Source organism: Ornithodoros turicata, chromosome 6 (genome assembly GCF_037126465.1).
Source record: "Ornithodoros turicata isolate Travis chromosome 6, ASM3712646v1, whole genome shotgun sequence".
In the NCBI taxonomy this organism is placed as follows: Eukaryota; Metazoa; Arthropoda; class Arachnida; order Ixodida; family Argasidae; genus Ornithodoros; species Ornithodoros turicata.
The window spans coordinates 13,319,760-13,347,560 of record NC_088206.1 but is presented as its reverse complement, the minus strand read 5'-3'; the positions used below and the strand labels follow the sequence as shown (position 1 = coordinate 13,347,560).

The following is a 27,801-nucleotide window of genomic DNA, read 5'->3' as shown; positions in this document are numbered from 1 at the left end:
GCGTTGTCCTCACTAATTTTGAGTTAAGAACTCTACGAAAGATAAAAGTTCGACGCAATTGCAACGTGTGTTCTTTTTAGCGCGCTGATGCTGTTGCCGTTTTCAGAAAAAAAAAAAAAAAAAGACCCGACAGAGCGCGAGAACCCCCCCCCCCCTCCCCCCCCCCCTCCCAAAGAAAAAGAAAACTACTACGTCAGATTTTGAGGTCATTCCCTCTTGCCCTTACTAGAGTCACTCTAGCTCTTACGTGCCGGCACATAATTTATTCCTATGTTAACCGTATAGGTTTCACGCTTCGAGTTCTCAATATGCGAGCAGTACCGCAAAAATATACACTAATTGATATACGTCATTCGGGCTTCTTACTAAGTGGACAGCAGCTTCAATTTCACTATACGTTTTGAAATAAATTACGCGCAACTATAAAAAAAAACGAGATTTTTTGCGTAGTTTCACGAAGTGAGTCTCTGTGCAGCGTCCCTACTGGTGGACGAACAGAAAACGCCAGGTGGCATCACTCGGCGCCGAGGAGCCATCAAGCATCAAAAGATTTACGAAGTGAAGGGGCACAAATTCATCGAGAAGTTTTTCCGTCAGCCCACCTTTTGTGCCTTCTGCAAGGAATTTCTCTGGTGAGTTCCCTTCTTCCCCAGCATAATGTTACAGCTTTACCACAAAACTTACATTTCTCCGCACTGATTACTGATTTGTACCGACTTCGTGTTTTGCAGGGGATTCGGCAAACAAGGCTACCAATGTGTCTGTAAGTATAGCGTGTCGTGTTGATTTATTGATTTTATTTATTGATTTTTTTACACACATTGTATACACAAATATATAGGGTGGAGGAGACAGAGGGAGACATTCCCTGTTAAAGTCTCCTCCCTAGAAGTGTATAATTTGCAGTCAGGAAACAAAATTTGGCTGCATCCCTGAGCTGGGTTGCCAGGTCAAAATCCTGAAACGTCGCCAACTTGCGCCGAGAAAGTAGCCGAACGTAGCCGGTTGTGTAGCCAATGGTGTCTGGGCGTTATAATCACGCGGAATTAGCTGAGCGCCTGTAACATAATCGTACCACGATTATACGTTAGAGTGGCGCCAACCATTGCCACGAATGATAGGGTTATCGTTTCTGATTCAAGGAGAGATTGGGACGTACACGCCTTTTTATGTAAATTTGAATACGTGATAATTGACGCAAAAAGGCGTACGCTCCCATCTCCTTTCGAATCAGGAACATTGACCCCATCGCTTGTGGCAAATAATGGTTGGCGCACAGCGTGCTATGCGGTGAAGTTCTGTTTTTTTTTTAGAGTGTACATCGGGAACTACGCAGTACCATCTGCAGGCACATGCGAAGGAATGATGAAAATATGCGAGCGCTTCTGTTACGAGAACTTCCGAAGTCATTACAATACATCACTATACCGCACACCAGAAATTTCGCCCTTTCGACATCTGCGGCATCCGCTCTTCTGCCACATCCCCGACGCTAACGTCTTTTTAAGTCCCGGAGGTCATTGAACACACCTCTCTCAGTCCTTATTCTTGTTTCGTTTTTAATATCCATCAAACGTGCAGATGTCTACCCCTGGAGGAGAGAGGGTTTTGCAGCAGCTGTTGTGGCTCAGTATTACTTAAGCGTGTGTCTCTTTTTATCGTTTTGCAGCGTGCCAAGTGGCAGTCCACAAGCGGTGCCACGACAAGTTCCTGGCCAAATGCCCCGGCTCGGTGAAAGAGTCGCAGACCACTCTGGTGAGTGTGCCTGTGACGTTCGCTGGAGGACAAAAGAAACCCACCCGCATTAACTTACTGACGCAAGTGCAAGGAACTGCTAAGTAAACATCCGGTAGCGGCTCGCGGAAAACAAGTTGAATAGCGCTTTCACAAGGAACGCGGGAGCGTTAGGGGAAGGGAGATATATTCCGAAAGTCGGCCTTACCTTACACCTGGGAGCGTTAGTCAGCGTTGGTCAAGTTAATTGTCATAAAAAGGCGTAAGCCCCGCGCTTTCCACAAATCGCGTGCTATGGTTGGACATCGGCGTGCTATGTGTTGAAGGTCTGTCCTGTTCGCAACCATGTGCGTTTTGTTCAAGAAACGAGCCTTGCGGAAAGACCACTTTAGTGCACCTCTCATCTACAGTGCACCTCCGTCCCATCAGTATCGTTCATACTGCCTATGCCTCACTTTGAAATAGTAAAACTTTCTTCTAGTCTAGGCTTCGCACGTCATGGTCCCAGAAAATATTCGTGTATAGTGGGAGCGTGTGGGGAGAGCATTGATAACGGGACGGGTTATGACCTTAGATGACCTACGGGTTATGACGGGATAGAATGAGCCTTACAAAATCGTGATCAAAAAACAAAACGGATTCTACTACAAGCACTATTCTAAAAGTATATAGCTACTACATAGCCACTACACTACAAGCATGGCTGCCCAAGCAGCACAACATCTTGGCCCAATATTGGCAATACTAGACCAATATTGGGCCGGTATTGCCAATATTGCCAAAAAGGCGGTATATATACTTAACATAGTTACTATACATATAGTACAATATACTATATATATTATAATATTGCCAATATGCCGGTATGCCTCTATTGCCAAGATTGGACCAATATTGGGCCAAGTTGTTGTGTTGCTTCTGTTAGGAGCGTAATCACGGTGAAGGTGTGTTTTAAAGAATGTAGCGAATACAGATACAAATTATTAACACGCGGCTAACGCGTCCTGGAGTAGCCAGTCCCGAAAGGCTCGGGACTAACATCTCCATTTTTTCTTTTACAAATCAATCAATCAATCAATCAACACGGCTCTTTTTGTTTGTTTGTTTTTCAGTACCTCCGTGAGCGATTCAAAATCGACGTCCCCCACCGGTTCCGAGTGCACAACTACATGAGTCCCACCTTCTGCGACCACTGCGGATCTCTCCTATATGGGCTCTTCCGGCAGGGACTCAAATGTGAACGTGAGTATACAGACTTTCCATGCGCTGCGACAGTATTCGAGCGGAATGCAACGTGATAACGCCAGTGAACGCCATGTTGAACTCCATTATCATCTCGGTTCGTCTCTGGACATCATCCTTTTGTGTTTTCATCATCTCATCACCGGTTTGAACTTTCTGTATTTAGTGTACTGGGGTAGCCAGTTTGACTTCGTCGAAACTCACATCCCCATTTTTTTCTTTATTCACATCACATCACATCACAGCGCCAGTGAAGTTGGGGCACGCTCGTCCTCCTGTTACTCGTGTCTATTGTGATCAAACAGGAAAACCTGCTGAGGTAGCCCCCCCTTTGCATAGGCACTAACACTACCTTACAGTCATGGGCGTTCCCAGGATTTTTCCCAAGGGGGGCAAAGTACTTCCGGGGGGGAGACAAAGCATGCAACCTCCTCCCCTGCAACACACAATTTTCACAAGCGACGTTGGAGATCTGGGTGGGTGGGGGGCATGGCCCCCCTTTGCTCCGCTCGCGGTACGCCCATGCCTACAGTCCTATATGCAAGATAACAACACTCCTTAGGGGAGTTTGTTTTTCGTACTAGCCATACCAAGCGAACAATCCAAACACGGAAGGATCTCTGCGGAGGGCAGCACAGTCCTAGCGAGCTGGTTAGAACGAGGTCATCCCTATATCTACAATTATAAACTTGCATCCCTTCCACCATGTTAGAGAAACCAGTATTTCGGCCTATTCAAGAACGGTTCCCCCGTTTTTGGAACAATCATGTTCACGACGCGTCGATTTGGCTTCGGAATATACCGAGTAAAGTTCTCTAGCGATGTGATCTTGCGTTCGGAAGTTATCAGACGCCGAAAATCTGGCAATGCTAGAGCAGCCTTCGCTGTCTTCCTCAGTCCCTACAAGCGTAATGCGTATTACAGTAAAAAAACGACGTGCACGCCTCCTCAGGGGAGGGTGCGAGGCGTACCTTTGTTCCCATGGTAACTGCCTGCTCCTCCGCAGGAAAATTCGCCGTGTGGAGTCGCGCCCCGTCTATCGAATTTTGGAAAGCGCATTTAAAAAAAAATGGCATTATAAAAGCAGCGTGCTTCGGAAACAAACTTGGTTTTGTGTATTGGATATATGAACGACAATGTTATGAACACGCTAAACAGATGCGAATAGGGATGGCGCTCAACTCATGAACGAAAGAACGCAACGCATTAACTACGTTTCTTTTGTGTTTATATAAAGGTAACAGCATCTTTCGATTATACGCCAGGGTAAAATTTTTGCACTTTACTACCCCTTCAGCAAAGACCACCGATTAAATGGCACAAAGACTCTTTCTTCGGAACAATGGGTCATTGCTCGCAGCCTCGGCGAATCTTCAGATGTATAAGCTCTAGGCGTCGTCTTGCGGCGAGGTTGAAAGCAGGCATTCCCGCCCACTTCCAATACATCTTTCATCGTGCATTAGGAGTGTCTGCTGAGAAAATATAACAGTAATGGGGGACAACATCTTACGCGATACACAGGAAGGACGACCGGGCTAAAGAGAGAACAAAGAGCGACCGTGTTGGCGTCTCTCGCTAAATTTAGTCGCCGCCCCCGTAGAATGCAGGAAAACAACACGTTCACTGCTTCCAGCTACTGGTACACCGGGGGTGGCGAACGAGGGTTGACTTTCTCTGGGTTCTGTTGCAGGGTGTCATGCATCGTGTGTTGGTAGCTGATTGCATGTAACCAACCTGACACGCCGGAGATACTCTGCTGTGAAACTGAGTGGCATTACAGTGGTCTGTATGCGCCCTAAGAAGATAAAAAAAATGAATAATTTTAGTCCTTTTGAAGGCTAGATACATTTACTCCCTTTCGAGTGCCTTTGTCCTCACAGTCTTATAAAAGTAATCTAACTAGATTACTTTTATAAGAGTGTCGGGACAAAGCGTGAAATGTGCCTGCACTGGTGCATTAATGAAAAATTTCACTTTGAACTTTTCGTTTATTTTTACGCAACTCATACATGAGTTGGACCCCGCTTGTTCTTTTTTTACGGCTCTTTTGACACCTCGAGGTTGGTTTTTCTACTTTCTTTTCTATTCAAGTGTCCTGGAGTAGCCTGACCTGGGTCTCACATCTCCATATATATATATATATATATATATATATATATATATATATATTTAGTCAGTCAATCAATCAACGACTTTCACTTTGAATTTAACTCATGCGTCGAGTTATAAAACCTTGCGACATGTATACGACACAATTTGGTGAGCGAGAATTAACCCACACAACTATTTCTTACTCTCTATGCTGAAAATAGCTTCTTCCATCATTCTCCCCGCAGAGAACATATTTACATAGACTGTTGCATTCAGAGGACCATTTGCGAAGCTTAGGGATTATTTGTAGTGCCGCTGGGGATTAAACTTTCAGGATAAGGGACAAAAATACGGAGTAACTGTAATCTAGGGGTCTAGAAGCTGTAATTGCTCCTCAGTGTGCTCGTTGGCCTTTAAGCCTTGGCCACCTTCCAAATATTTCATACGCGCGTAAATCTCAGGTCGCATCTAGCACCACAGGAACGTCCCTTGAGCGTGAAACTACAACTAAGCAACGTGTAGCATGCGTTATCGAGCGTGTTCGAAACCGCGACCGAACGATAAGATAAGCGATAGGTCAGCTTCGCCGCTGTGACAATGATTATACAGTTGGTGATGACGTGGGGAGATGAACCGTATATATTTTTCGAATTTGAAATACTGTAATTCGCTGAAGTCCGCAGGAAGGTTTAACTTTAAACTGGGGGATTAACGTTTCTATTCTTAAACCGATAGTTTTATAGGACCGACCACGCTGTTGGTTCGTCTGCAGCTTTATAAGCCCACGTGACCCGTCACGTGCCACCAGCATTTGTGCCGACGAATTTTGCCAAAACCTTACTGCCAACGATGGCACCTGTAAAGTTACGACATTTCAACACGTGTAGCACAATGCCCGAAGATGAAGTCGAGCTTATTTTATTTTTCCTATCTAATCTAATCGAAGCGTAATCTCTCCCCAGCGGTACCATTGACCATTTTAATTGGTAACAGTCGTCATCTTGAAGATGAAGCATAGCGGAGAATTCTACCGTTGTTGATCGCGAAACCCCAGGGAAACCGTCAGAGAACAGGTAGTAATGTGAGCTTGAACCGAAAACGGACTTTCGTCGTGCGTCCTGCCGGAGAAAATTTAAATATTTGGCATATCGTTTGAAAAGAAGAGGTCGTGTTTGTACCGAATAGTGCAATGCGTTTCCGACTTTCAGAACTTTAGCGCTACTTCGAAGGGAAGCAGTTAGTTAGCAGAAGTTAGCGCTAGCAGGCAAGCGTTAGTTGCAAGCGCCGACATACAACGTCAGGATAGTGCGACCAAACTTTGTACGAACTACTACTAAGTTAATTGTACTGATAGACTTCTTTCGAAGGGTAAACGGTCCTGATTTCTCAGGGTTATGGCATCTTTTCCGTGGCAGTGTACCGCCATAACGGCGGAGAATGACCCACCACATCATCATCCCATTTATGTGTGTGTGTGTGTGTGTGTGTGTGTGTGTGTGTCCGCTTCAATGTGTGCGCCTGTAAAGGGTACTTCACCCGTCACACACGTGTTGTGCAGGGAACGACACCACATAGGAGCTGTTGTAATTCTCCCGGCGTTGCTTCCAGCCTGCTTCACATATGGATGATTTTAATTGAACCTCTGTATGCAATAAGGGGATAAGTCAGTTTACCCCCTTTTTGCTGTTTTTGCTGCAATGGCATCTACATACCAGTATGTACCTGCTAAAGAAAATTTAGGAGCCTATTGCAATTTATTGGCCCACTACAAGAGGGAAATGCACGTATGTCAATGGGACGCACAATCAGATCAGGCCCCTTTTCTCAGTTTGGGATTTTTCGACTTATCCCCTTATTGCATACAGAGGTTCAATTGCACTCGCGTGCTACATTATGTCTGGCAAGAAAATTAGGAAAGGTCCTGCTAATGAAACAAACTGAGTGATTACTTCTGAACGTAAGGGGACGTCCACCTAGAAGAAGCAAGCTGCACTTAGTGACAAAACACGCTTATACCTTCGCCCTTGCTCCACTTCCTTTCTACTGTGTGCAACGTGTGAATATTAGGAGCGTCTTGGAACATACTGAGACTTGACCGAACGTTTCAGTTAAATATATTGAAAAAGCAAACAACGGAGCTAGCTAATTAAATTTAAATGAGTTTCTGTTTATCTTCATTTTCTGAACCTCGAAGGAGAGAAAAAAGAATTTAAAAAAAAAACGCTGTCAAGGACCCCACGATGAGGGAATCAGAAACGTAATGTTAAACGGTTAGGAGTAGGGATGCGCCAACCGAATCTCAGTGCCCTAAACTGCGAATCGAATCTTTCGAATCCACCAACCACGTTCGTTTGTTTCTTTTTCAAATTGGCGCCTCCGGAGACCGCCGAAAGCCCCATTGGCCGACGGGTGTTTTCTTGTTTGTTTGTTTGTTTGTTTGTTTGTTTACATTGCTGTGGACTGAAAGAATTCAGACAGGAACTGCTACATTACATGTTTAAAAGTAACCTGGTTTTGCTTTTGATTGTTGCTTAGTTTCATGGAAATAATTCAGACTCGATAATTTATGCATTTCTCGTAGTCGATGAACATGTTAAATAAATTACGTTTAAGAAGAACTATATGGGTATATTTTCTCCTGAAGCTGAAGCACTATTTAATTGGTTAGGTATACTCTGCTTCAAAACACTTTTCACTAGAAGTTTTTTATCTGGCTTTTTAAGCTCTTTTTCAAAAAAGGATTCGAAAGAATCGAGATTCGTAAGGTTCGTGGATTCGTAGAACCTTCCTTGGATTTGGATTCGGATTCGGATTCGAAAAAATTTGGATTCGTCCCATCTCTAGTTAGGAGCAACAGGTTTATTAGAAACGAGACTATCGTGTAACAGGCTGCACTACATCAGGTTACCAAAAGCACCTGGTACCGGGCAGGTTGAAGAAGACTTGAAAATAGAGCATTTTCGAGTGCCTACACTTCGGCAGCAGTGACGATGACGGCATGTTTTGCCGCGCTGAAGCGGTATGTTCTCTTAGCATAATCGCGTTCAAAGATCACGCATGCCACCGAGTCTGTCTATGAGGGAACGGTGTCAGGCGACACCGGTGGCTTGCTACGGAGGTTAGAAGCTATTTCTGAGCGCGGGGCCCTATAGCGAGCCAGCTGCTCGTTTCTTCCTGCTTTCAACTTTCTGGAATGCGGTAGCGTCGTACCCGGGGAAAAAAATAAAATAATAGCCGAGGAAACGAAGAGGCGGGCGCTGAGTCTTCTCTTATGCTGTATAGACCTTTGGAAACATATTACGAAGCTTCAAACTTTGTCACTAGCAACGTACGCGTCTGCGAAACGTTATAGACCCCGTATAGCTATGGAGTAGCGTTCCACTCCTAGAGTGGAAATTCTCCCCACTTCACCGTCAAAATATAATTGTTGTTGTTGTTGTTGTTGTTGTTGCGGAACGTTATACGGTTCAGCATTTTCGGCGTTGTTTCCTGATGAGATTCGGAGGATGTTTTTCGGCATTTATATGTCTTCTCAAATTCTGATATTTTCGGCATTTTAAAACGTTCGTGCCAAACAATAGATGCCGAAAAATCGGCAGCTATAATCACCAGGCAGAAGGGCTATGGGAGGAGAGCAGCTTGGTAGGACACTCTAAGAAAAAAAGAGTGTGAAAAGATGGTTACCACCTAGGTAAACATAGCGTCTGATAAAGGGTGTAAAAGGGTGGTAATAGCAATTATCATACATCCAAATTGCTACAAAAACGCGTGCGCCACCCCTCGCTCACTGAATCAGAAGCGGTAACCTTATCATTCGTGGCAGAGAGTGAGGTAACAGGTGGAACTTTGCAACCTTTTAGGCACAACATATTGCGACAACTATTACCTCATAAAAGGTGTAAATACTACGCCCTTTTTTCTAAGAGTGGAGGACAATGAGAACGCAAAGAATTTTCTTTCCTTTGTTGGAGGGTTCCACGTGTACCTGAACCCTCTTGATCAAGGTGTTACAGGGGAAGTTTTTTTCCTAAACTAGAAACTGGCAGCTCCGCAGGGCGCTATTTCCCGCATTCCACATGGGGTCGAGGTAAAGGAAAAACGAAAATGTGATGCACCCCGGAGGAAGAAAAATGCAATCGGGTACCGGCATTTTCAGCACGTGTAGCACCACATGCAAGTGTGTAATTCGGGGTTTTTCGGAACATGTCGAATATTTAAAAAGGTATTCGGTGGGTGTTTTTCGACTCTAGAACTCTAGAACGTCACATATGAAGCGTTTAGACGCCGGGGGTACACTCTAAGCAAATAATAATAATGATAATAAATAAATAAATAAATAAAATGAATAAATTTGGGAGTAACTACAGCTTCTAGTCCCCCAGATTGCAATTATTCCCAATTTTAGTCCCCTGGCCACAAAATTTACTCCCTAGACTTTCCATAAACTTCCATGCATGGTTGCGGCCACGGTCATGGCAATGCATCTGATCCCCAAAAGCACTCAAATTGCTCCTTTTCTGAGAGTGTAGATGAGCGAAGATTTTGGGTTACACATTTGAGATTATGTGAAAAATAAATTAAATCACTCGATTCCGCATAGCTGACGGGTCCCCTACGTAATTCTACTAATTTGTTAATTAACTAACTACGTCTTCAAGGCACGCGGCCTCGAAACACAATCCAATATTTTTTTTAATCTTAAAAAGAAACAGGTTGTCTCATTAAACTTCTAAATCCATTCCCTCCTGCCCTAAAGTTGGCAAATGCCTGGGAAGCTTGAGGGATGAAGCGAGCGCGCTTTCTAACAAAGCCCAAACAACGCGGTCTCTAACGAGAAATGTGGGCGCGGTTTAATTTAGTCCAACGGCGAGACTGTATTCTTTTTGATATCGTGGCTCACCTTTAAATTCTCGGGCAGACTTCTTTGCCTTCCGCGATAATAGCCTTGATGAGGGTAAGGGGTTTGGTCTGCCAAGTTGGCCGAGGTTGTACCTTCCTCTGGAGCGGCTTCTGACGCTCTCAAAAGGTTGGTGGCGTCGCTTTGCCTTCGCTAAGTGTTCCATCTGAGCCTTTCATCTTAGCTGATGATGGTGACCTTAATTTCTGGGAGATTTTGTAATGTTGAAAGCGGCTAGGGAGATAATGACGTTGCACTTGGGGAGGGGGGGGGGGTCTTTTGCGCAAGACGTTGTACAGGATCTCTTCCTGACGTCGTTGTTAAGCGTATATAAAAAGATTTGTCCCCTGCGCGCTTTCCTTGACATTGGAGATTTCTCTGGATAAATAGCTCCGTTCTAGCGCAAAATGCTGGCCGTCTTTTTCGCTACAGCATATACTTTCTTTGCTCTAGTTTTCTTTGTTATGGCTTTCAACCGGTGGTACTGCGCCGAGTTTGACATTTGTGCAGCTTGCCGAGAGACGGCTTATATAGAGCTCTCACTCGTGTGATAACTGCAAAAACCGTTAAGGTCCCTGTGCGCACACAGAAAAATAACCGTTCTTCCAGAGTTCTTCATCGTACAGGAACCTTTCTCCGAACATCTCCTATATCTTCGAGAACGAAAGAATGACTCCTTGAATGATCATTCCTTGATTCCTGAATGATCTCCTGGCGTCCTACTTTTGAAGAACCTTTCCAAGGTGACAAATACGGACGAGCCGAAGAAATTTGAAAGGTTCTTTCTCGAACGGTTATTTTTCTGTGTGTGTAAATATGTGTACTAGAATAAAGCACGATAGTGACCTGCCGTGGAATCCCATGTGCTTCGTCTCCTTTCAGTAAGATATTTGTGTGAGCTTTCACTAGGAAACCTGCTGGTGTACACTTTCAACAAAACATCGTCCCGTCAAAGGGGGAACTACACGAAATTCTACTTGCCCAAACTGCGGTGCAAACGAAACAAATGCACATGTTTTACGAGCGTCTGTTATGTCGACATTCTGGTCTTTAGTGCGCCGCCGCTTCGCTGCAAGGCGTAATTAGCGTTACAGTGAGCGTGCCCGTAGTCATTTTGACCATCTAATTATAATAATTTTGTCATACGTACTCGGGAAGTTTCGATGCCGGGCTGTAACTCAGAATCGCCACATTCGAGCAATGCATCCGAGACTTACTCTTGTTATGTGATTGCTCTCTGACTACCTTGAGCACCGTCTCTTTTCGCAGGGTGAGCAGGAGTTCCCACGCCAGTCGGCACATACAGGGTGTCCCAGCTAAACGCGAAAAGGTTTTTTTAAAAATATATATATATATCACTTTTTTCGAGATGAAGTCAGTTGTAGTGTAGTATACGCTGGAGAGCTCTCCTTAAGAGGTAGATGGGTAGAAATCCAGCGAACCGGTAGAGATGTAGGAAGGGAGTTGCCTCAGGACCGAAGCCGCCGATATTTCGAACAGACACTACGTTCACATAATCCCCTCCACTCTCTAACAAAGCAGCCATTCACTCCGGCCGTAGAGGCCCGTACGGACCTTTTCTTCCCTCCGGGCTGTTGACTCACAATTCGCATGAACCTTTAAACATGTCACACCTAACCCTTTAAATACCATGCCAATGATGAGGACGGTGCCCAGAAGAAGAACAGTCTCTGTTCGAAATATCGGCGGCTTCTGTCCTGAGGCAACTCCCTTCCTACTCCTTAAGAGGGCACCGGGAAGCTCCTAAGGCAGTGTCCTGATTAACTTTCAATAATTAATTTTTTAAATTATAAAAGCTACTAAGTTGTTCCAATGAGAACATCTGGTCCCTTTGGTCACCTGATACCGTAACCGTTTTCAGAACAAAAATCTGTTCCATAGATCGTCCGCAAAAAAATCGTGAAGGAACACCATTTTTTTGTTTATTTTGTTCATTGCGCATCTTCAGAGACGCGTCATTGCTTCACCCCAATGTGAGAGGGTGAAAGGGCACACTATCACCTCTTGCGTCCTGGAAAAATATTAAAAGAAAACAGAAAATGCAACCCAAGAAAAGGGAAGTTCCGATAGCGTCACTCGATACATTTCTTTTTGTTTTGTTTACGCAAGTTAAAGCTCATCTTCGGCGCATAAGGCGGCACAGTGCTCCTTTACCCTCTCACAATGGAAGTGAAGGGAAGACGCGCCTCTGGAGATGCGCAATGAACAAAATAAAGAAATAAAGTGGTGTTCTTTCACGACTTTTTTGCGGACGATCTATCGAACGGATTTTTGTTCTGAAAACGGCTACGGTATCAGGTGACCAAAGGGACCAGATGTTCTCATTGGGAAAACTTCGTAGCTTTTATAATTAAAAAGTTAATTATCGAAAGTTAATTAGGACATTGCCTTAGGAGTTTGCTGGTGTCCTCTTAAGGAGTGTGCTTCAGCATAAGCTATATTGCAACTGACTTCATCTCGAAAAAAGTGATATATATATTTTTAAAAAATCTGTTCGCATTCAGCTGGGACACCCTGTATAATATCGGTACATAATGTCGGTACATAAAATCGGTACATACGCGTGAAATATGGGCGCGTTGCTCTGAGGAACCTCATTTTCTTGTCTTCATTTCTTGACTATGTAAATGGTGTAAATAATCAGAACCTATTTTTTCAGTCGAATCTTACCTGATATCGTGTACTACATACGAATGGTAGATTGTATATATTTTTAGTTGTTTGTACATACCTGTAACGATAGTTTGTGGAACATGTACGTTGTTATGCTGTTAGTGAAAAGCAAGTGCCTGTAATGAAGTCAATTGCTTAGGTAATTAGGCAAGCATGTCAATAAAACATTCTCAACAGAATTTCCCGCGTTTGCATGCGTCAAAAATAAACATAGGACCACTCTGCGAGTGTAACCTGACCTGAAGCTAAAACTGAGCAAAAGTGAAGTTTACCTGTCCACTTTAGTGTTCCTTGAAGTTATTGTAACTTAAAAGCGCTAAATAAACAACTGGAAGGAGACGGCACACACACACAAAGCGCACATGTTTTTGAAGCGCGCATGTTGTGTAATGTGGTTGCGATGTCTATTTTTCATGCTAGTGCTCATATAAAGGGAAGGTTTAGTAACGGTAGAAAAAGAGACATTTGGGGAGCGTGTTTGATAACGGAGTCCGGTGAGGACTGTGTTAGCAATCCGTCAGTCGGCCTTGCTGACAAGCGAATTGAATTTCAGACGGCTTTTAAACCATCTGTGTGTATAGGTATATGTGAATACATTTGTTGATTGTGAGCTATGTGTCGTCCCTCTTCGTTGTTTTAGCGCTTTTAAGTTGCAATAACTGATTACCACCAAGCGCAGCTCGATTGTCGTAGATACTTAACCTATACTCCGAGACAACTACAGCACAGAAGTATATCTCCGCCAATTGGGGGAGGGGGGGATATGTTTATTAAGAAAAACAAAAGGAAAAGTCAGCCAGACGGACGTCGGCCTGCTATTAAAAAAAAGGAAAATGGGGAAGAAAAGAAAAGGAGAAGGAAAAGAAGAAAAGGAAAAGAAAAGAAAAGGAGAAAAAAGGAGAAAAGGAGAAGAAGGAAAGAAAAGGGGAAGACAAAGAGAAAAGAAAAGAAAAGACAAAGAAGAAAAGAAAAGGAAAGGAAGAACACAAAACTATAACTGAAAAGTCACACACACGGTCACACAATCCGCCAATGGATAATATAGTCCGCAATATGAGAGTGGGCCACGCAAGAAGATGACGGACGCCATGCAGACGGGGAATGCCGATCTTGTTTTTTTAACGCGAATATCTTACGTGTTTGCTTTTAAAGCACGCAAATGTGCTTTAAGTTAGTCGTCTAAATATTGCTTCCAGCACCGTGTGTCGGAGGTATCCGGCGCACGTCAACAGAACTCCAGGTGGTCGAAATTATCTGCAGTCCTACCCTGAGGTTCGCGCAGCATGTCGCCGCACGGGCTGGCATACATAACGTGTAAACCTACACTCTTAAAAATGAACTTCACCACATAGCACGCTCCTAGCCAACCATCACCCCGAATGACAACGTTCTCGCCCCTGATTTGTTGAAAACGGGAGGCGAAGCCTATTTTGCGTCCATTATGCACGGCACAGAATAGGCTCCGCCTCCCGTTTTCAACAAATCAGGGGCGAGAACGTTGTCATTCGGGGTGATGGTTGGCTAGGAGCGTGCTATGTGGTGAAGTTCATTTTTAAGAGTGTAGGTTTACACGTTATGTTGAGTGTTGTTGTTATGTTATGTTATGAAGAGTGTTGAAGTTCTTTTCCTTTTTGGCTATAGTCGTGACGATGCCCACTTGAGTGCGGCCAACAACGGCAAGCTACCTCGACACCCCCCCCCCCCCCTCATTTTTAAGAGTGTACTCCAATTACATTCGTCGTCTACGACGGGTTTTTCGCAACATGATCAGTATACAAGCAACATTTTAAAGCATGCGTGCGCACTACGTTGCGGAGGTGTCATGCGCACGCCTAAGCCAATCACAGACGTTTTACGATTTGTGGGCGGAAATGACCTGCACAAAATGACCTGCCCAGATGTTCTTCTAGACCACGTTTATACAGAAATGGTTTCGTTTCTCACGTTTCGAATGATTTTGTCAACGACGCTTCCTGCTATAAACTTTCTTCAAAATACTCAACGGCGTATCACGTTACAAGGAGCCGCTGAACATGGAGACGTGCCCGGTCTCCATCTCTCACTTCGACGATCCCAAAAACACGGAAGTCCCCCGGGGTCTGTTCAATGAACATACAAACCTCCGCTGTCTTGCCACCAATTATTTCCGCCTCGCGCGACGTTTTCAACGACAGGTGGGCAGTCGTACGACGCGCATGCGCTGCTTGGCGCCAAGAACGCCAACGCCAGCGACGCTTAGAATAAAAGCCTTTCGACGGAACGCGCGCCACGTACAGCCTCAAGGTGCTTCACCCCTCACCGCGTGCGCCGCGTTGCGCTCCCATTGGCTCGACGAGGTCAGGGCCGTTCCTCCATTGGTCCCTGGAGCTTGACGTCGCGCGAACTTCCTTTAACAACATCCTGTCGTCTGTTTGAAGCGGGTAGCGAACATGTTGGGTATCGCATTACGCGCGGCAGGGTCTGTCGGCAAGATCGTTAAAAAGGATTTCGGCGAAAATGGCTGGGCTCTCGTTTGGCACAGGGTTCGACTGCGAACTGAGGTGACGCCGCGAGGCCCCCCTCCTTCTCCGGATATCGGGCGTATGGTCTGAGACTGTGGAAGAACTGAACGGAACTGAAGAAATATCGGCGTCTCTCGACCCGTGAGGCTTCTGATTCAATGAACCGTTCAGAGGTTGACGCACTGCGTTCTTAACAAAGAACTTCATCACGTAACACGGATAAGCATTGCACAGAACGATACCGTTATTGTCACTCCTAATTTTGTGGAAAACATGAGGCGTACGCCTTTTTGTGACAACTAATCGCGTAAGTGTCATTGAAAGCAGTTTTCAACAAGACAAAGCAGAGAACGATATTTCGGGATGAACGATATTGCCTGAGAGCGTGTGTTCCATGCTGTTTCTGTTTGAGGAGTGTAGAACATGAGAGAACGAGGGGGGGGGGGATATATTTATTAGACGAAAGGGGAAAAAACGGGGGAAAGATCAGCCAAACGGGACGTCGGCTTGCTATTCCGTAAAGAAAGAAAATAAATGAAAGAAGAATAAAATAAATAAAAAGAAAATAATTAGGAAATAAAGGATAAACTAACAAACGGTGAACGGAGAATGAGGGGTTATTCATGAAAGAAACGGCTGCTCTGCTCGTGTTAGCAGCGTCCGTCTTAGACTTGGATGTACGGAATGTTTCTGGTTGCCTCGGGACTGCATATAGTTTGGACTGGCACCTCTATATTCCTATTATTCCTTACAACGAAGGCTCCTTCCACACCCAACCTTTAACTATGCCTATGCGCCACAGCACATATCGCGTTACATTCATACCAGACCACACACATATTACACTCGAGAGTATTGCGCAGGAGCCGCAAAAGGGGCATGCGGTTCCCGTTTTCAACGTATCACGCGGGAGTCAACGATGTCATTCGGGATGCTGGTTTGCTGTAGGAGCGTACGCTTGGTGATGAAGGGCAATACCCCGACTTAAGGGCTAAACGCATGGAGCGTTTTTCCGACGTTTTCAGGACGCGCGCGCGCTGGGCATGCGTGTGACCTCGTAAAAACCAGTTTTTCAACGCGCGCGGAGGGCGTACGCCGGACCAGAATCTGTCGACTACAGATATTCGCGCGCGTCTGGGCGCGTTTTCCGAGAAGTAGACAGAACCATGGCCGTCGTGCGGCAGACAAGGTGGGGTATGAACAGCTCGCACAAATTTTTGGGACATTTTCCATCACACTAAATTACGTGAACATTTTAATGGTATCTTGAATGAAGGAACGCAGGAACAACAGGAAAGAAGAGCATCTGCACGTTCTAACAGATATTTGTGGTCGACCAATATAGCAACAGTGGCGCGTATCACTCGCTCCGTACGCGTCTCATGCGTTTCGTGTGGTCGCCTCGCTGGCGTTTCTTCGCCGCGTGTGCAAGGCCATGGCGTACGCGCGACGTCTTGACGCTGAGAAAGAGTCCAATGCGTTTCGCCCTTTATTCCTGCCTTGTAGGCGCACGGTGAAGTTCTGTTTCAAGCTGCAAGGTCAACATCAGTAAGCTGTTATCCTCACCACCACCGTTCTGTTTCAAGAGCGTAGAACGGATGTAAAACACGCGGCCAATCTTTCATCGGCCCCGTTCACGTGTTTCCACGGTGCTTTCAGCGCCAGCGTAAAGCCCCGTATACAGCAATGGCAGCACAATCGTACGGCGTTTACTGCTCTTTATGAGGCGTTAATGGGTCAACGCAGGAGGGCCAATCAACTTCCTGGGTCAAGGTTGATCTGATTCGCAATAAGTGGAAGAGGTCGTAAATGAGACAGCAAATGCCATAAACGGCAACGGAAGAATAAATTCGCTCTCGACCTGATGCAATATTGCGGAGGTCAGATCGCGCAAGTGGTCGTCTTCCTTGGCGTGGATGGCTGTGTCCCCGGTGATATAGGGCGGAGACAGCCAGCGCTATGACCCGTCAAGGGTCTTATGTTTCCCATCACGTGTTACATCACATGACATCACGTATTACCGCGTTGCATCGTGTTTCTTGAGCAATTATGGGGACAGCGATAATGTAAGGAAATCGGTGTCCCCTATGTGCCGCGTTTCAAGTTTTTTGCCTTCAAGCCCTCGGACAATGCTCTTTCCCGGTATACCTTTTGGGTCCACATATTCGTTTCTCATGTGTCTATCCATAGTCATGATTTAGTTGTTGTTGTTGTTGTTCATGTGTCTATTTTTCTTGTCTCTCGTGCCAAGCAGAGGATTATATGTATCATTTTTTCTTCTTCTTATTTTTTTTTTTAAGCTGCCACTCCATGTGATTAGACTTCCCTCTTCATGCCGATACAAGGCCCATATAGTGAACGTTATCTTGAAGGCTTGGTGAAGGGGCACCGTACAGTCCATGATGTATATAGTGTCCCACATGTTGGGCAAGAAAATAGTGAATTTATATATCGAAAGGTGATCGTCAGGCCCTCGTCCGTGCTCTCTCTGCAGACAATAAGACAAGATCACAGTGGCTGCATGACATTACACCCTACCCTCTGCTCCACGCAGTGGATCCTTTTCTTTCACTGTCGCTTCCTCATCGCCTTCCGCGACACTACGCATCCCTGCTTCACCGCATGCGGCTGAATGTTGCATTTATACCAGTTATGAGGCAGCGTCTTGGCCGTGCGCCCTCGGACCTTTGTGCAGCATGCAGTGTGCGTGCAGACCTGCACCACCTACTTATGGACTGCCCGGACTACCAGCGGGAGCGTGCGATCTTGCAGCACGAACTGCATGCGATCGATCATCGCCCATTTACCATAGGCAAGGTGCTGGGCCCATGGTCCAGTCCAGCTCATACACGCCAAGGGCTGCGTCACCCTTGGGACTTCTTGTCATCAACAGGCCTCTCCACCCTGCTTTGATTGCCGGACACCTTATCATATCCATCATCATCTCTCATCACGTACAAGGTACAAGTGGCACCGGGGCAGCGCCCCGTGTGTGTGTGTGTGTGTGTGTGTGGTGTGTGTGTGTGTGTGTGTGTGTGTGTGTGTGTGTGTGTGTGTGTGTGTGTGTGTGTGTGTGTGTGTGTGTGTGTGTGTGTGTGTATTGAAAGGCAACCGCTATTATTGGAGATGTCGTACTAGAAATACGTTCGCTTCTGGGGAAAGTGAACGTTGCTGCGGGAAGCGCCCCGTTGGCTGCTGAACAGCAGCAAATGCGGGACCTCTTCTCGATACTCTCTGAGCCGTACATTGTTTGTGGCGACTTCAATGTCTACAGTTCGTTATATAGAGAAGCGACCACTAAGACGCACGCGTGCGACAACCGGAACTGTTCATAGATAACATGGATAGCATGGGGCTAAACCACAGATCTGCGACGTTCTTCAAAGTGCCGCGCACCACTTATCTCCGTATATTCTGAGAACGGCCTGGAGCGAACCGGTGTCCTGGATGGTTGACTGAGACCCATATGAGAAGCGACCATCGATCAGTGAAATTATACCATATTTCAGTTCTTCGGGGCCGCCTGGTAATGCGCAAAGCTCAGGTTACAGATCGGCACAACTTTGAAACAGGGGTGCACATAAAGATTCACAGTGTATAACCTCACTGGATATTTTCGGCTCTGTGCTAGCAGACAGCGCTGCCTCGGCAATGAAAATCGGTCCTCAGACCGTCTGCCGCTTCCTCAAGCGCATCCAATGGCGTGTGGCTGTCAGTGACTGTGGTCCATGATATCTAGCTACTGCTCTTGAAAAGAACGACTTCACTCCGCAAGAACTGGAAGCAGCGACAGCGCTTGCAGGCAGCGCTCTTCCCCTGGTCCCGACGGGATTACGTGTAAAGCGGTCGCGAGTCTTGGACCTTTGGCTTGGGCCGCAATGTGCTAAGATATTATACTAATGATTCCTCCTGTAGCGAGTCTTCACTTCCAGAAAGTTTCGCTAGGTGTGACAAAGCACAGCAATAGTAGCCTTCCCTTTGTGAAGTCATTGACCGGAATGTGGCCTCTCTGTATTACGGTGTCTATATCTGGTACGTTGTTCCCCTACATGATCGCATGCTCTATCGTAATGCTGTAACGTATTGTAAGACCCGAATAAGGTGCAACTTTTCCCTGTATTGCAAAAGCTGCTCGCATATAGTGTTGTAAGCATGGCCGTTCTTACTGTCCAGCCAGATGCAATAGAGGGCTGTGACGCAACCAACTTCAAGTGACAGGGGAGATCTGTACCACGGTTTAATTAGGCACGTGTGCGGCGGCCACATTGTCCTCTCACAAAATTGCTGCTCCAGATATTTACGATTCTTTCCGTGTCGTGTCCAGAACTCGAATCTCTCGCATTGATTCATGTTCGCTTCCGATGCAAATCTGATATCATTTGGGCATTCCGAGTCGCAGTCCAATTACAAGGCGGAGATCATCGTCAATGTAGGGCGCAGTCAATTCACGCGCCTTTCTCGTCGACCAAGCGAAAATAGATTTGGCGTATAGTAGACGCTGGGCTGATCTCCCCCGTGGTGCCTCTACCACGTCGAGAGAGCCGTATATATCTTGGGAAGAAGCCAATTTTACTGCGTAATATAGTTCACGATATTAGGAAATACTGAATACCCACACGTTTAGACATGCGTGTGTTGCGGATAGTTTCCGATGAGCAAAGTCCCATCGTTTCGAATTCATTCGACCGAGTGAAGTTTCTGAACGAATCTCCAGTCACCACTAGTCGGCATTGTGGGTCAAAGAGGGCCAGTGCAGTATATTAAAAGGGAGTCTGGCCATTGATGGTCATGCCTATACCGGAAGCTCCACCCACTTTTTCAGCTTTCTGACCTATGACGTCTTGAAATATGGGGCACTATCAATCAACACATCCTCACTGTTTGTCCCCTTATCCAACATAGGCAGCGCCATTTTGGGCGGCAAGTGGATTGAATGGGGGGGGGGGGGGTATGTTTAATGATGATAGGAAGAAAAAAAGAAGGGAAAGGTTAGCCATTGCCTGCAAAACTAGTGGATTTTTGGTGCAAATGTGATGAACGCCACCTACGCTGCGCAAGGCACGTCGGGAATTGTCGTCTGCTTCCGTGGTTGCACCGCTGCCGGCAGAACCACCTGCTGGTACACAATCTGTCGTCAGTACGATTTTTTAACTTGTCCACACGAATAGTTGGAATACAAAAGGCAAGAATGTTTATATCCATAAGATTCATTAATTAAATTCGAGATTATACAGCACAGTGCCGTTTTTGTTATGATTTCGATGTGATCGCCGTGTTCACTAGGCCTAACACTGACATCAAAACGTATTATTTTCGGTCAGATATCGAGAGCGGAGCACCAGTTGAAACTGATTTTCGATAAACTTATATGAGGATGAAAATATGCAGCGTAAAATCAAGAGTATATTATGTTAACATTTTTTTTTACACGAAATTCCCGCTTCACCGTGTCTGTATTCGTCGCCATTTTGGGTGGCAGTAAGGTGTCATGCCAACCCCCGTAGTAAAAAGCAAGTCAATCAGAGGTGCGGGACTGTGATTGACAGGTCGAGCCTCTTTTTGGGACTCCTCCCAATGGCCAGACTCCCTTTTAATATACGGCTCTGAAGAGGGCCAACGTCAGCTAGATGCATAATGCATCTTATCACTCCTTCGCCACGTGGACCTACAGTGTCGCGATGTCATCTGCTTCAACCAATCGCGACAGTCCATTTCAAATACGGGCTCTCCATGGCTACGGCTGCCGAAAGCACGGTTGTGATTGGCGGACTCTTAATGACTGCGTCACGTCGGCTTTTTTTTTTTTTTTATCTTAGTAGCATTCGTCTGCGGAAGCGTCACCATTTCCGAAAGGCAGCATATATGGGCAGCAATCAGAAGTGGCAGCGGCAGGATGAGGTAACAAACTTGCCCAGTCCGGATACAATCCTTATCGTCCTGAATATGTGAAACAGAAATATACTTCGTCTCTCTCGCTCATTGCACTACATTTGCGGTCTCATCTCTGAACACGGTGATACGCGATGTGCCGCCGTGTAGTAGTCTGTATAACGATCTGCGCGTCATTAGAGAGTGTAGACCGTTGATAATGTCAACGTGACATTCTCGGGTATATATAAACAAGCCCCCGCCACAACTTCCGGTGCCACGAAAGCTTCCTGTCTTTCCGAAGACTAAGGACGCTGGGAACCAGCCGCCATGCAGGATTATATCTTTCGCTTTTCGGGAAAACGGGAAGCGTACACCCTTTAATGGCAGTTTGATTCGCCACAAAAAGGCGTGTACGACCCTCTCTCCCCTAAAATCAGAAGCGATAACTGTATCAATCGGCACAGTGGTTGGCGCAGAGCGTGTTTGCTGTGAAACCGGATGGCGTTTTGGCACCAAACCGGAAGCGGTGAAAACGGCATGTATAAACGACCTGAGCACCTACGTTTACGTTACGTTTCGCCGCAGCGCAAAGCATATATGCTGGTGGGCACTATCAGCTCTATCAGACTATCAGCCGACGCATTTTTCCCGCTTCTTGCTGTTTACAAACATGTGATGTAACGAGAAGACCGGTTCGAGGTTATATTTTGCTGTGGTGGGCAAGAAGCGGGAAAAATGCGTCGGCTGATAGGCTGATAAAGCTGATAGTGCCCACCAGCATGGTTTGCGCGGCGGCAAAACGTGCCATATTTGAACCGCAGCGCCGTCTAGCTGGGGGAGCACGTTGAAAACTGTTTACCGCACAAGCCAGAGAGAAGGAAAGCATATGGGCCGTATGGGCACCGTGCACTAGTTGGAGGGCGCTGCGCTCGCTTGATCGACAGCGACACCCGTGGCGATTTCGTGCGTAACGGTCTGGTACTGACTACTGACGGCGTATCGGCGACTTCGCGTATGTAGCTTTGGTGCGTACGGCTAGTTTCCCGAATTTTATATGTCGGCTTTGGGGTTTTGGCCTCATTAACCCGTGGGACTGCTTGTGTGGAAGTGGTTTGTATAGAAAAGGCATCTGCGCTGCAATACGAAACACGTAAAGTATATGCGAGGGGGAAGCTTTTTGCACGTGGAACATTATGCACAATATGTGACACAGTGTGTAGCACAGACAAGCGTGTAGTATTTACGTGAAGTTAAGTGCATATTTATCCGGAAGGGACTACCAGTTGACTACAAATCGGGGGCCAGCTATGTCCAGTACCTGCACTATGAGGATGGAAATCTCGCACTGAAGAATTCACATGAATAGTACATGCAACAACAAATTGGAATATACATTATGAAGACAGCTGAAAACACTTTTTTCGTTTCTTTATCATGCATAATCCGTTAACGTGATGATGCACTGTGATAAGTTTCTTAGTCAACTTGTTCCCAATCTTGCATCATTCTACACATATCTCACACAGATGTTGCTCAAGGCGCCATTTGTGCCTGCATTTGACACGCGGTCATAATAATAAAAATCAATCAGTCAATCAAGCTTGTTTCAGAATATAAATAAGGCGTGTTTTTTTCTTTGTTTGAAAATGAATATGTAATGATAATAATAACGTTGTATAAGTGCTTAAGAACTCCCACGGTATAGTATTCGTATAGGCGTACATATCAGCACACACATTGTCGCAAACTGCAACATAGAAGCAGCCAGCAATATCATGTAAAAGAAAAACACGACATGAACTGTAAAAAATAAAACACACTACACCACTAAAAAATAAAACAAAAATCAGCAAGATTTAAGAAGAAACAGATATTTGCTGTTCGACAAACGCATGAATACTTTTTTTTTATTGGTGACGAATAGGAAGGAGCGAAGAACCATTTGTAAACCAAGATCGCAAGATTTGGCAACGATAATAATATTACAGTGACAGAATGCACCTACATCAAATGGTGAAATGGTGCGAAACGCAGCTCGGGGAGGACAAATACTTCCCATATTATTATAATTCCCATAAATATTCCCATGTGTTCGCATGCACGCTGTATATTGAAGGAAGACCAGGCTTTCAAAAGCCAGTCTCTGCAGACACGCCGCAAAATTAGAGTCCGAGTAAAAGATATCAATACTCTTACATAGCAATACATAGCAGACCTTATTTTAAGCCAAACTCAACTATATTCATTGGTCATTCATTGGTGTATTTCGCAATTGTTTCATGCAAGCTGCTGTGCCATAAGTCCGCATCGTGATCCTCAACTGGTCACTGACAAATATACTAAATGCACGAAATGAGTTAAAAACACAACGGATTGAGCAGGAAGTTGGATGGATTGCCGTGAAAGCGCTCTCTCAAGTACGTGACCGGGGGGACGATACAGCGAGAAGGACGAAAACTTTACGGCAAGTTGCCTCTCTTTCACACTAACTTATTACCACATAGAATTAGTTTCCATTTTATCTTCTCCTTTGACTTAGGCAGCTTCAAATTAATCGCTCTTTTCGAACGGCGAAACTAGCACAGCGCTGCTAGACGCCGCTGGCCGGTACCAGGCAATTACGCCGCGTTTCCGCTCGAGGGGTCGCTGCCGTCGACAGAAAACTCTAGCGCACGGTGCCCATGCTTCCTCCGTGGTATCGTTTTCCTCCTTGTTCGACAAAAGAAGAAGATACTGACGAGTGAAGACGACATTTGTTCGAGCTCCTACGTTAGGCCTAGCTTCAGTTTGAACAGCAGTTTTCAGTTAGGTCGTTTGCAACGACCTGTGCTGTGGGCTTTCAGCCGAAGCATGCAGGACACCTCGGAGGGATTAGCCGTACCGTCCCTCATGGAATCATCGCTGCGAGCTGCTAGTAGCGGAATGGTCATCTGCTGCGTGCAAGCGCTTCAGAACTGATGAGAGCCAGCCTCCATCTGGAACGAATTCACGTTGTCAAAGTCCGTTATTATCACGTGAAGAAAACCTTGAAGGCAACAACCAAACTGAAGACGATGAAGGATTTGTAACTGTTGTCGCAAAGAAGAACAGAAAGTCTGGTATTCCTGTCACACTGCGACCAGTAAAAGCAGATGTCTCGTTCCTACAAGTGAACCCAAACACAATAGCCAGCGATGTTATGAAGGCGATCCAAGAGCGAATTAAAAGCAATCCCATCTCCCGATATGGTAGCCTCATTATTACGGTGGCGTCGCCCACAACTGCGAAAGCGCTCCTGGCACTTACAAGCATTGCGAATGTGGCCTGTAACTACCCGAATACCAGAGTCTTATGCAAGAAATGTTGGAAAGTTCACTGGTCTCCGCATTCCCTATACGGATGAGCAATTACTGGACTTTCTAAAGCCAGTCGGGGCTATCGAAGTCCGACGGCAGCGAGGCTTTGCCACCGACGAAACAGGTGTCACAAGAGCCAGGCAACACGACAGTGTGATTATCATATTCAGATGAGACATGTCCATGCCTGAAGAGGTTACCCTAGGATTCAACACTTTCAAGGTTCGGGAATTTCTATCCCCAACACAATGCTATAAATGTCTCCGCTTTGGACATATAGCCAAAAACTGCAGAGGAACGCAGAAATGTAAATCCTGCGCTGGACCGCACTGTCACAAGGACTGCACATGTGGGCGGGAACGCCGCTGCGCGAATTGTAACAGTCCACATGCAGCAACATACGGAGGATGTCCGTGTCGACGCGCAGCCGTCGAAGCCCTCAAACAGCTAGCGTATGATGGAGTCTCAGGGGCAGCAAATAGTGGATCATTGAATCGCACGATGGTTCGCCAGCCAGAGAGTACTCAACAGCCAAACCAACAAGCGTGTTACTCAAGTGACTTTCCACGTCTTCCCGAGGCCAATGAGTTGGGAAGGCCCCCATTGCCACCACGCAATCGGAAACCTAAACCTCAACAGCCAAAACAGCAGCCCCAAGTTAACGCCTGGAAGAAGGACAGGGCCACGGTCACATCGAAAGTCCAAAAACCGTGCCCCAAAAATCCTCCTCCCCCGCCACCAACTGCGAGCACTGTCCCGCTCGATCCGAAGAAGTCCCAGTGCATGTGGTAGGCAGTCGGAGCCCCTTAGACGCCGGTTGCAGTACGCCATAGAAGCGGTCTCACATTTCTTTGAAGAACGAGGCATAGACGTGTCTACTGAAAAAACTGTATATGTATCTCCCTTTTCACCCGCAAGCGTCTCGGCAACATCAAGCTTACCTTGCAAGGAGAACCCATCAAGCGAGTCACTACACACAGATTCCTCGGTGTTCACATTAACAGAATGCTGTCCTGGACAAACGAGGTTAAGCGCCTGAACAACAAATGCAACGCTTACATGAACTTAATGAAGTATCTCGGAGGCTACCGTTGGGGAAACACGCAAACATTGGCAGCTTTGCATAATTCTCTGATCAGGCAAAGTATACACTACAGCCCCCCCCCCCCCCCCCCCCCTCATACAGAACCTCTCCGCGAAGCAGGAACACACTCTAGAAGCAGGAACACACTCTAGAAGCTACCTTCGCTCGCAGTGCAAGAATAGTCCTCGGAGTTCCGAAAACAGTGCGGTCACAGTTGATACTTGTCGAGGCAAAAGAACCTCCACTCGAAGCACATCGGAAAAGTGAAACCCGACGCCATCTGATCAGAATCATCACCAGGCACACTCAGCACCAGTTGGTTAAAAAAATACAAGATCGCAAAAAATCTGCGTTGCATCGGCATCTTGGAGTCATACAAAAGTTTCTTCCAAAATGCAGAAAACGCACCTTTACTCGTGAAAAGGCACCGTGGCTTCTGCCGACCATGGCCATCAGGACTGAAATCCCAGGTATTGAAAGGAAAGCTGACCTCCCATCTGTGGCGCTAAAGCAACTTGCACTGAGCTATCTGGAAGAAGCCCACCCGTCGGCAAAGAAGATTTTTACGGATGGTTCTACTACGGCACTCGGCTCAACCAGCGCAGTTTATGGAGAAGACATTTCAAAAAGCTACAAGCTGTCACATACGACATCATCCACAGCCGCAGAACTGCATGGAATATTGAAAGCTCTCACCTATATCAAGACATGCGAAATAGGCTCCTGGATGACTGCCTGGTAGTGACTCCAAAGCTGCTCTACAGGGACTATGTCTACCGGACATGACAAGTTTGCTCCACTACAAGATTCACTCTGATCACTTCACTCAGATGTAATCGATAGAGGACACCATGTCGAACTACAATGGGTACCAGCTCACTGCGGTATCGACGGAAATGAACTAGCTGACAAGTTGGCAAAAGAGGCCCTGTCTCATCAGAAACGATCACCTATCCCGTTCACTAAAGGAGAAACAGTAAACCTGCTCAACAGCAAAACTAAAGTATACGCGAATAAACTCTGGCTGAAAACACTGCGATCAGAAGATTACATCAAACATATTGATCCAGAGCTCAAGTATTCCATACCTGACAACATAAAACGGGAATACACCACATTGATTCACCGCATACGTCTCGGAGTCCTGCCAACCAACTCAGTCCTCTTCGAGCAGGGCAAAGCAGACTCTCCTGACTGCTCAACGTGTATGCATCCCGATACCACCCACCATGTCATCACTCAGTGCAAGAAGTTCTCCAAAGAACGTGAACAATTAGAGAAGGAACTAAGAAAGCTTAGTCACACGCCTCTCACCTTTGCCAAGATAATGGGCAATTGGAATATTAGCTCAGACCGAAAAATTGCACTCAGTGTGCTGTGTGACTTCCTCAAAGAAACGGAAATCGTACAGAAGTATTAGGCCAGGTCCACTGAAGAAGAAACTCCGCATGTTGACTATCAGCAGTAAGTGTAATCATCAACAAGCTACCTAATCCGGCTACCCCCCTCCTCCCCCAGCCGACATACAAGCGAAGAAGAGGAACATACTCCTCAACTAAAAGAAATGGAGCAGCAGACCTCAAACTCGGGCGTCACCAAGCTCCAAAACGCAGCTACTTCTACTACTCTACCTTGTTGGAATGTGCTGGGTGCGAATGCGCTGGGTGCGAGGCTGGCTGGAAAACGATGTATATCCTGGAACCGATCTTCTCTGTGACGTCACATGTTTGTGAACAGAGGGTCGTCTGTACCATACCTACCGGAACCAGTGGAAGCGTGCATGACTGAGAATTTTGTCCGTTGGTTGGGTGCGGTAGATATATGGTACTTCGGAAGCCACGTTTTCAACGGTTCCCAAGTAACACCCACTATCAGTCTTGAGTCTCGCAATCGGCAAAACACACCGTGGAATTTAAGAACACGGGGTTCGTCCACGCAAAATCCCATTGCGTAGGAGGTTGTGTTTACACGGTGCCTGCCGGAATAGTCAGCAAAGCAGGCCTTCTCAAGGTTTCATACCGATGGCTAGAGGTGTCGTTTTTAAATAACACGAAAATTATTGAAAATTATGAAAATCGTAAAAACGGAATATTAAAGAACCTTGCAAGAGGCGGTAACGGGCGAGTTGCTGCCATCAATCTCTGAACAAGTCAACCACCCATTCCCAGTTGTAGATTCATGCTTTCCCCATTCCCCGCGACGTTAGACTCGGGCGTTGATGTTTAAAAAAATGTTTGTTGAGCTTTGCTGCGTACGAAAAGGGAATATGAATTGGAAACGGTGCCCCATATCTGATATGTGTAAAGAGGATTAACACTGACGTAGTGCCCTCGGTGCAGCGTTCCACTAGAC

At 46.1% G+C, this 27,801-nt stretch overlaps 1 protein-coding gene across 2 annotated transcripts in view; it reads left to right on the top strand.

Annotated features, from left to right (window-relative positions):
* Window positions 1-27,801, top strand: part of LOC135399156 (putative protein kinase C delta type homolog) — a 131,380-nt gene that overhangs the window by 79,667 nt on the left and 23,912 nt on the right. For both annotated transcript variants that reach the window (XM_064630897.1, XM_064630898.1), the window contains exons 6-9: window positions 476-632; window positions 732-763; window positions 1,670-1,755; window positions 2,847-2,976. In XM_064630897.1, the coding sequence (XP_064486967.1) occupies window positions 476-632; window positions 732-763; window positions 1,670-1,755; window positions 2,847-2,976 (405 nt within the window). The remainder of the gene's footprint in view (window positions 1-475; window positions 633-731; window positions 764-1,669; window positions 1,756-2,846; window positions 2,977-27,801) is intronic.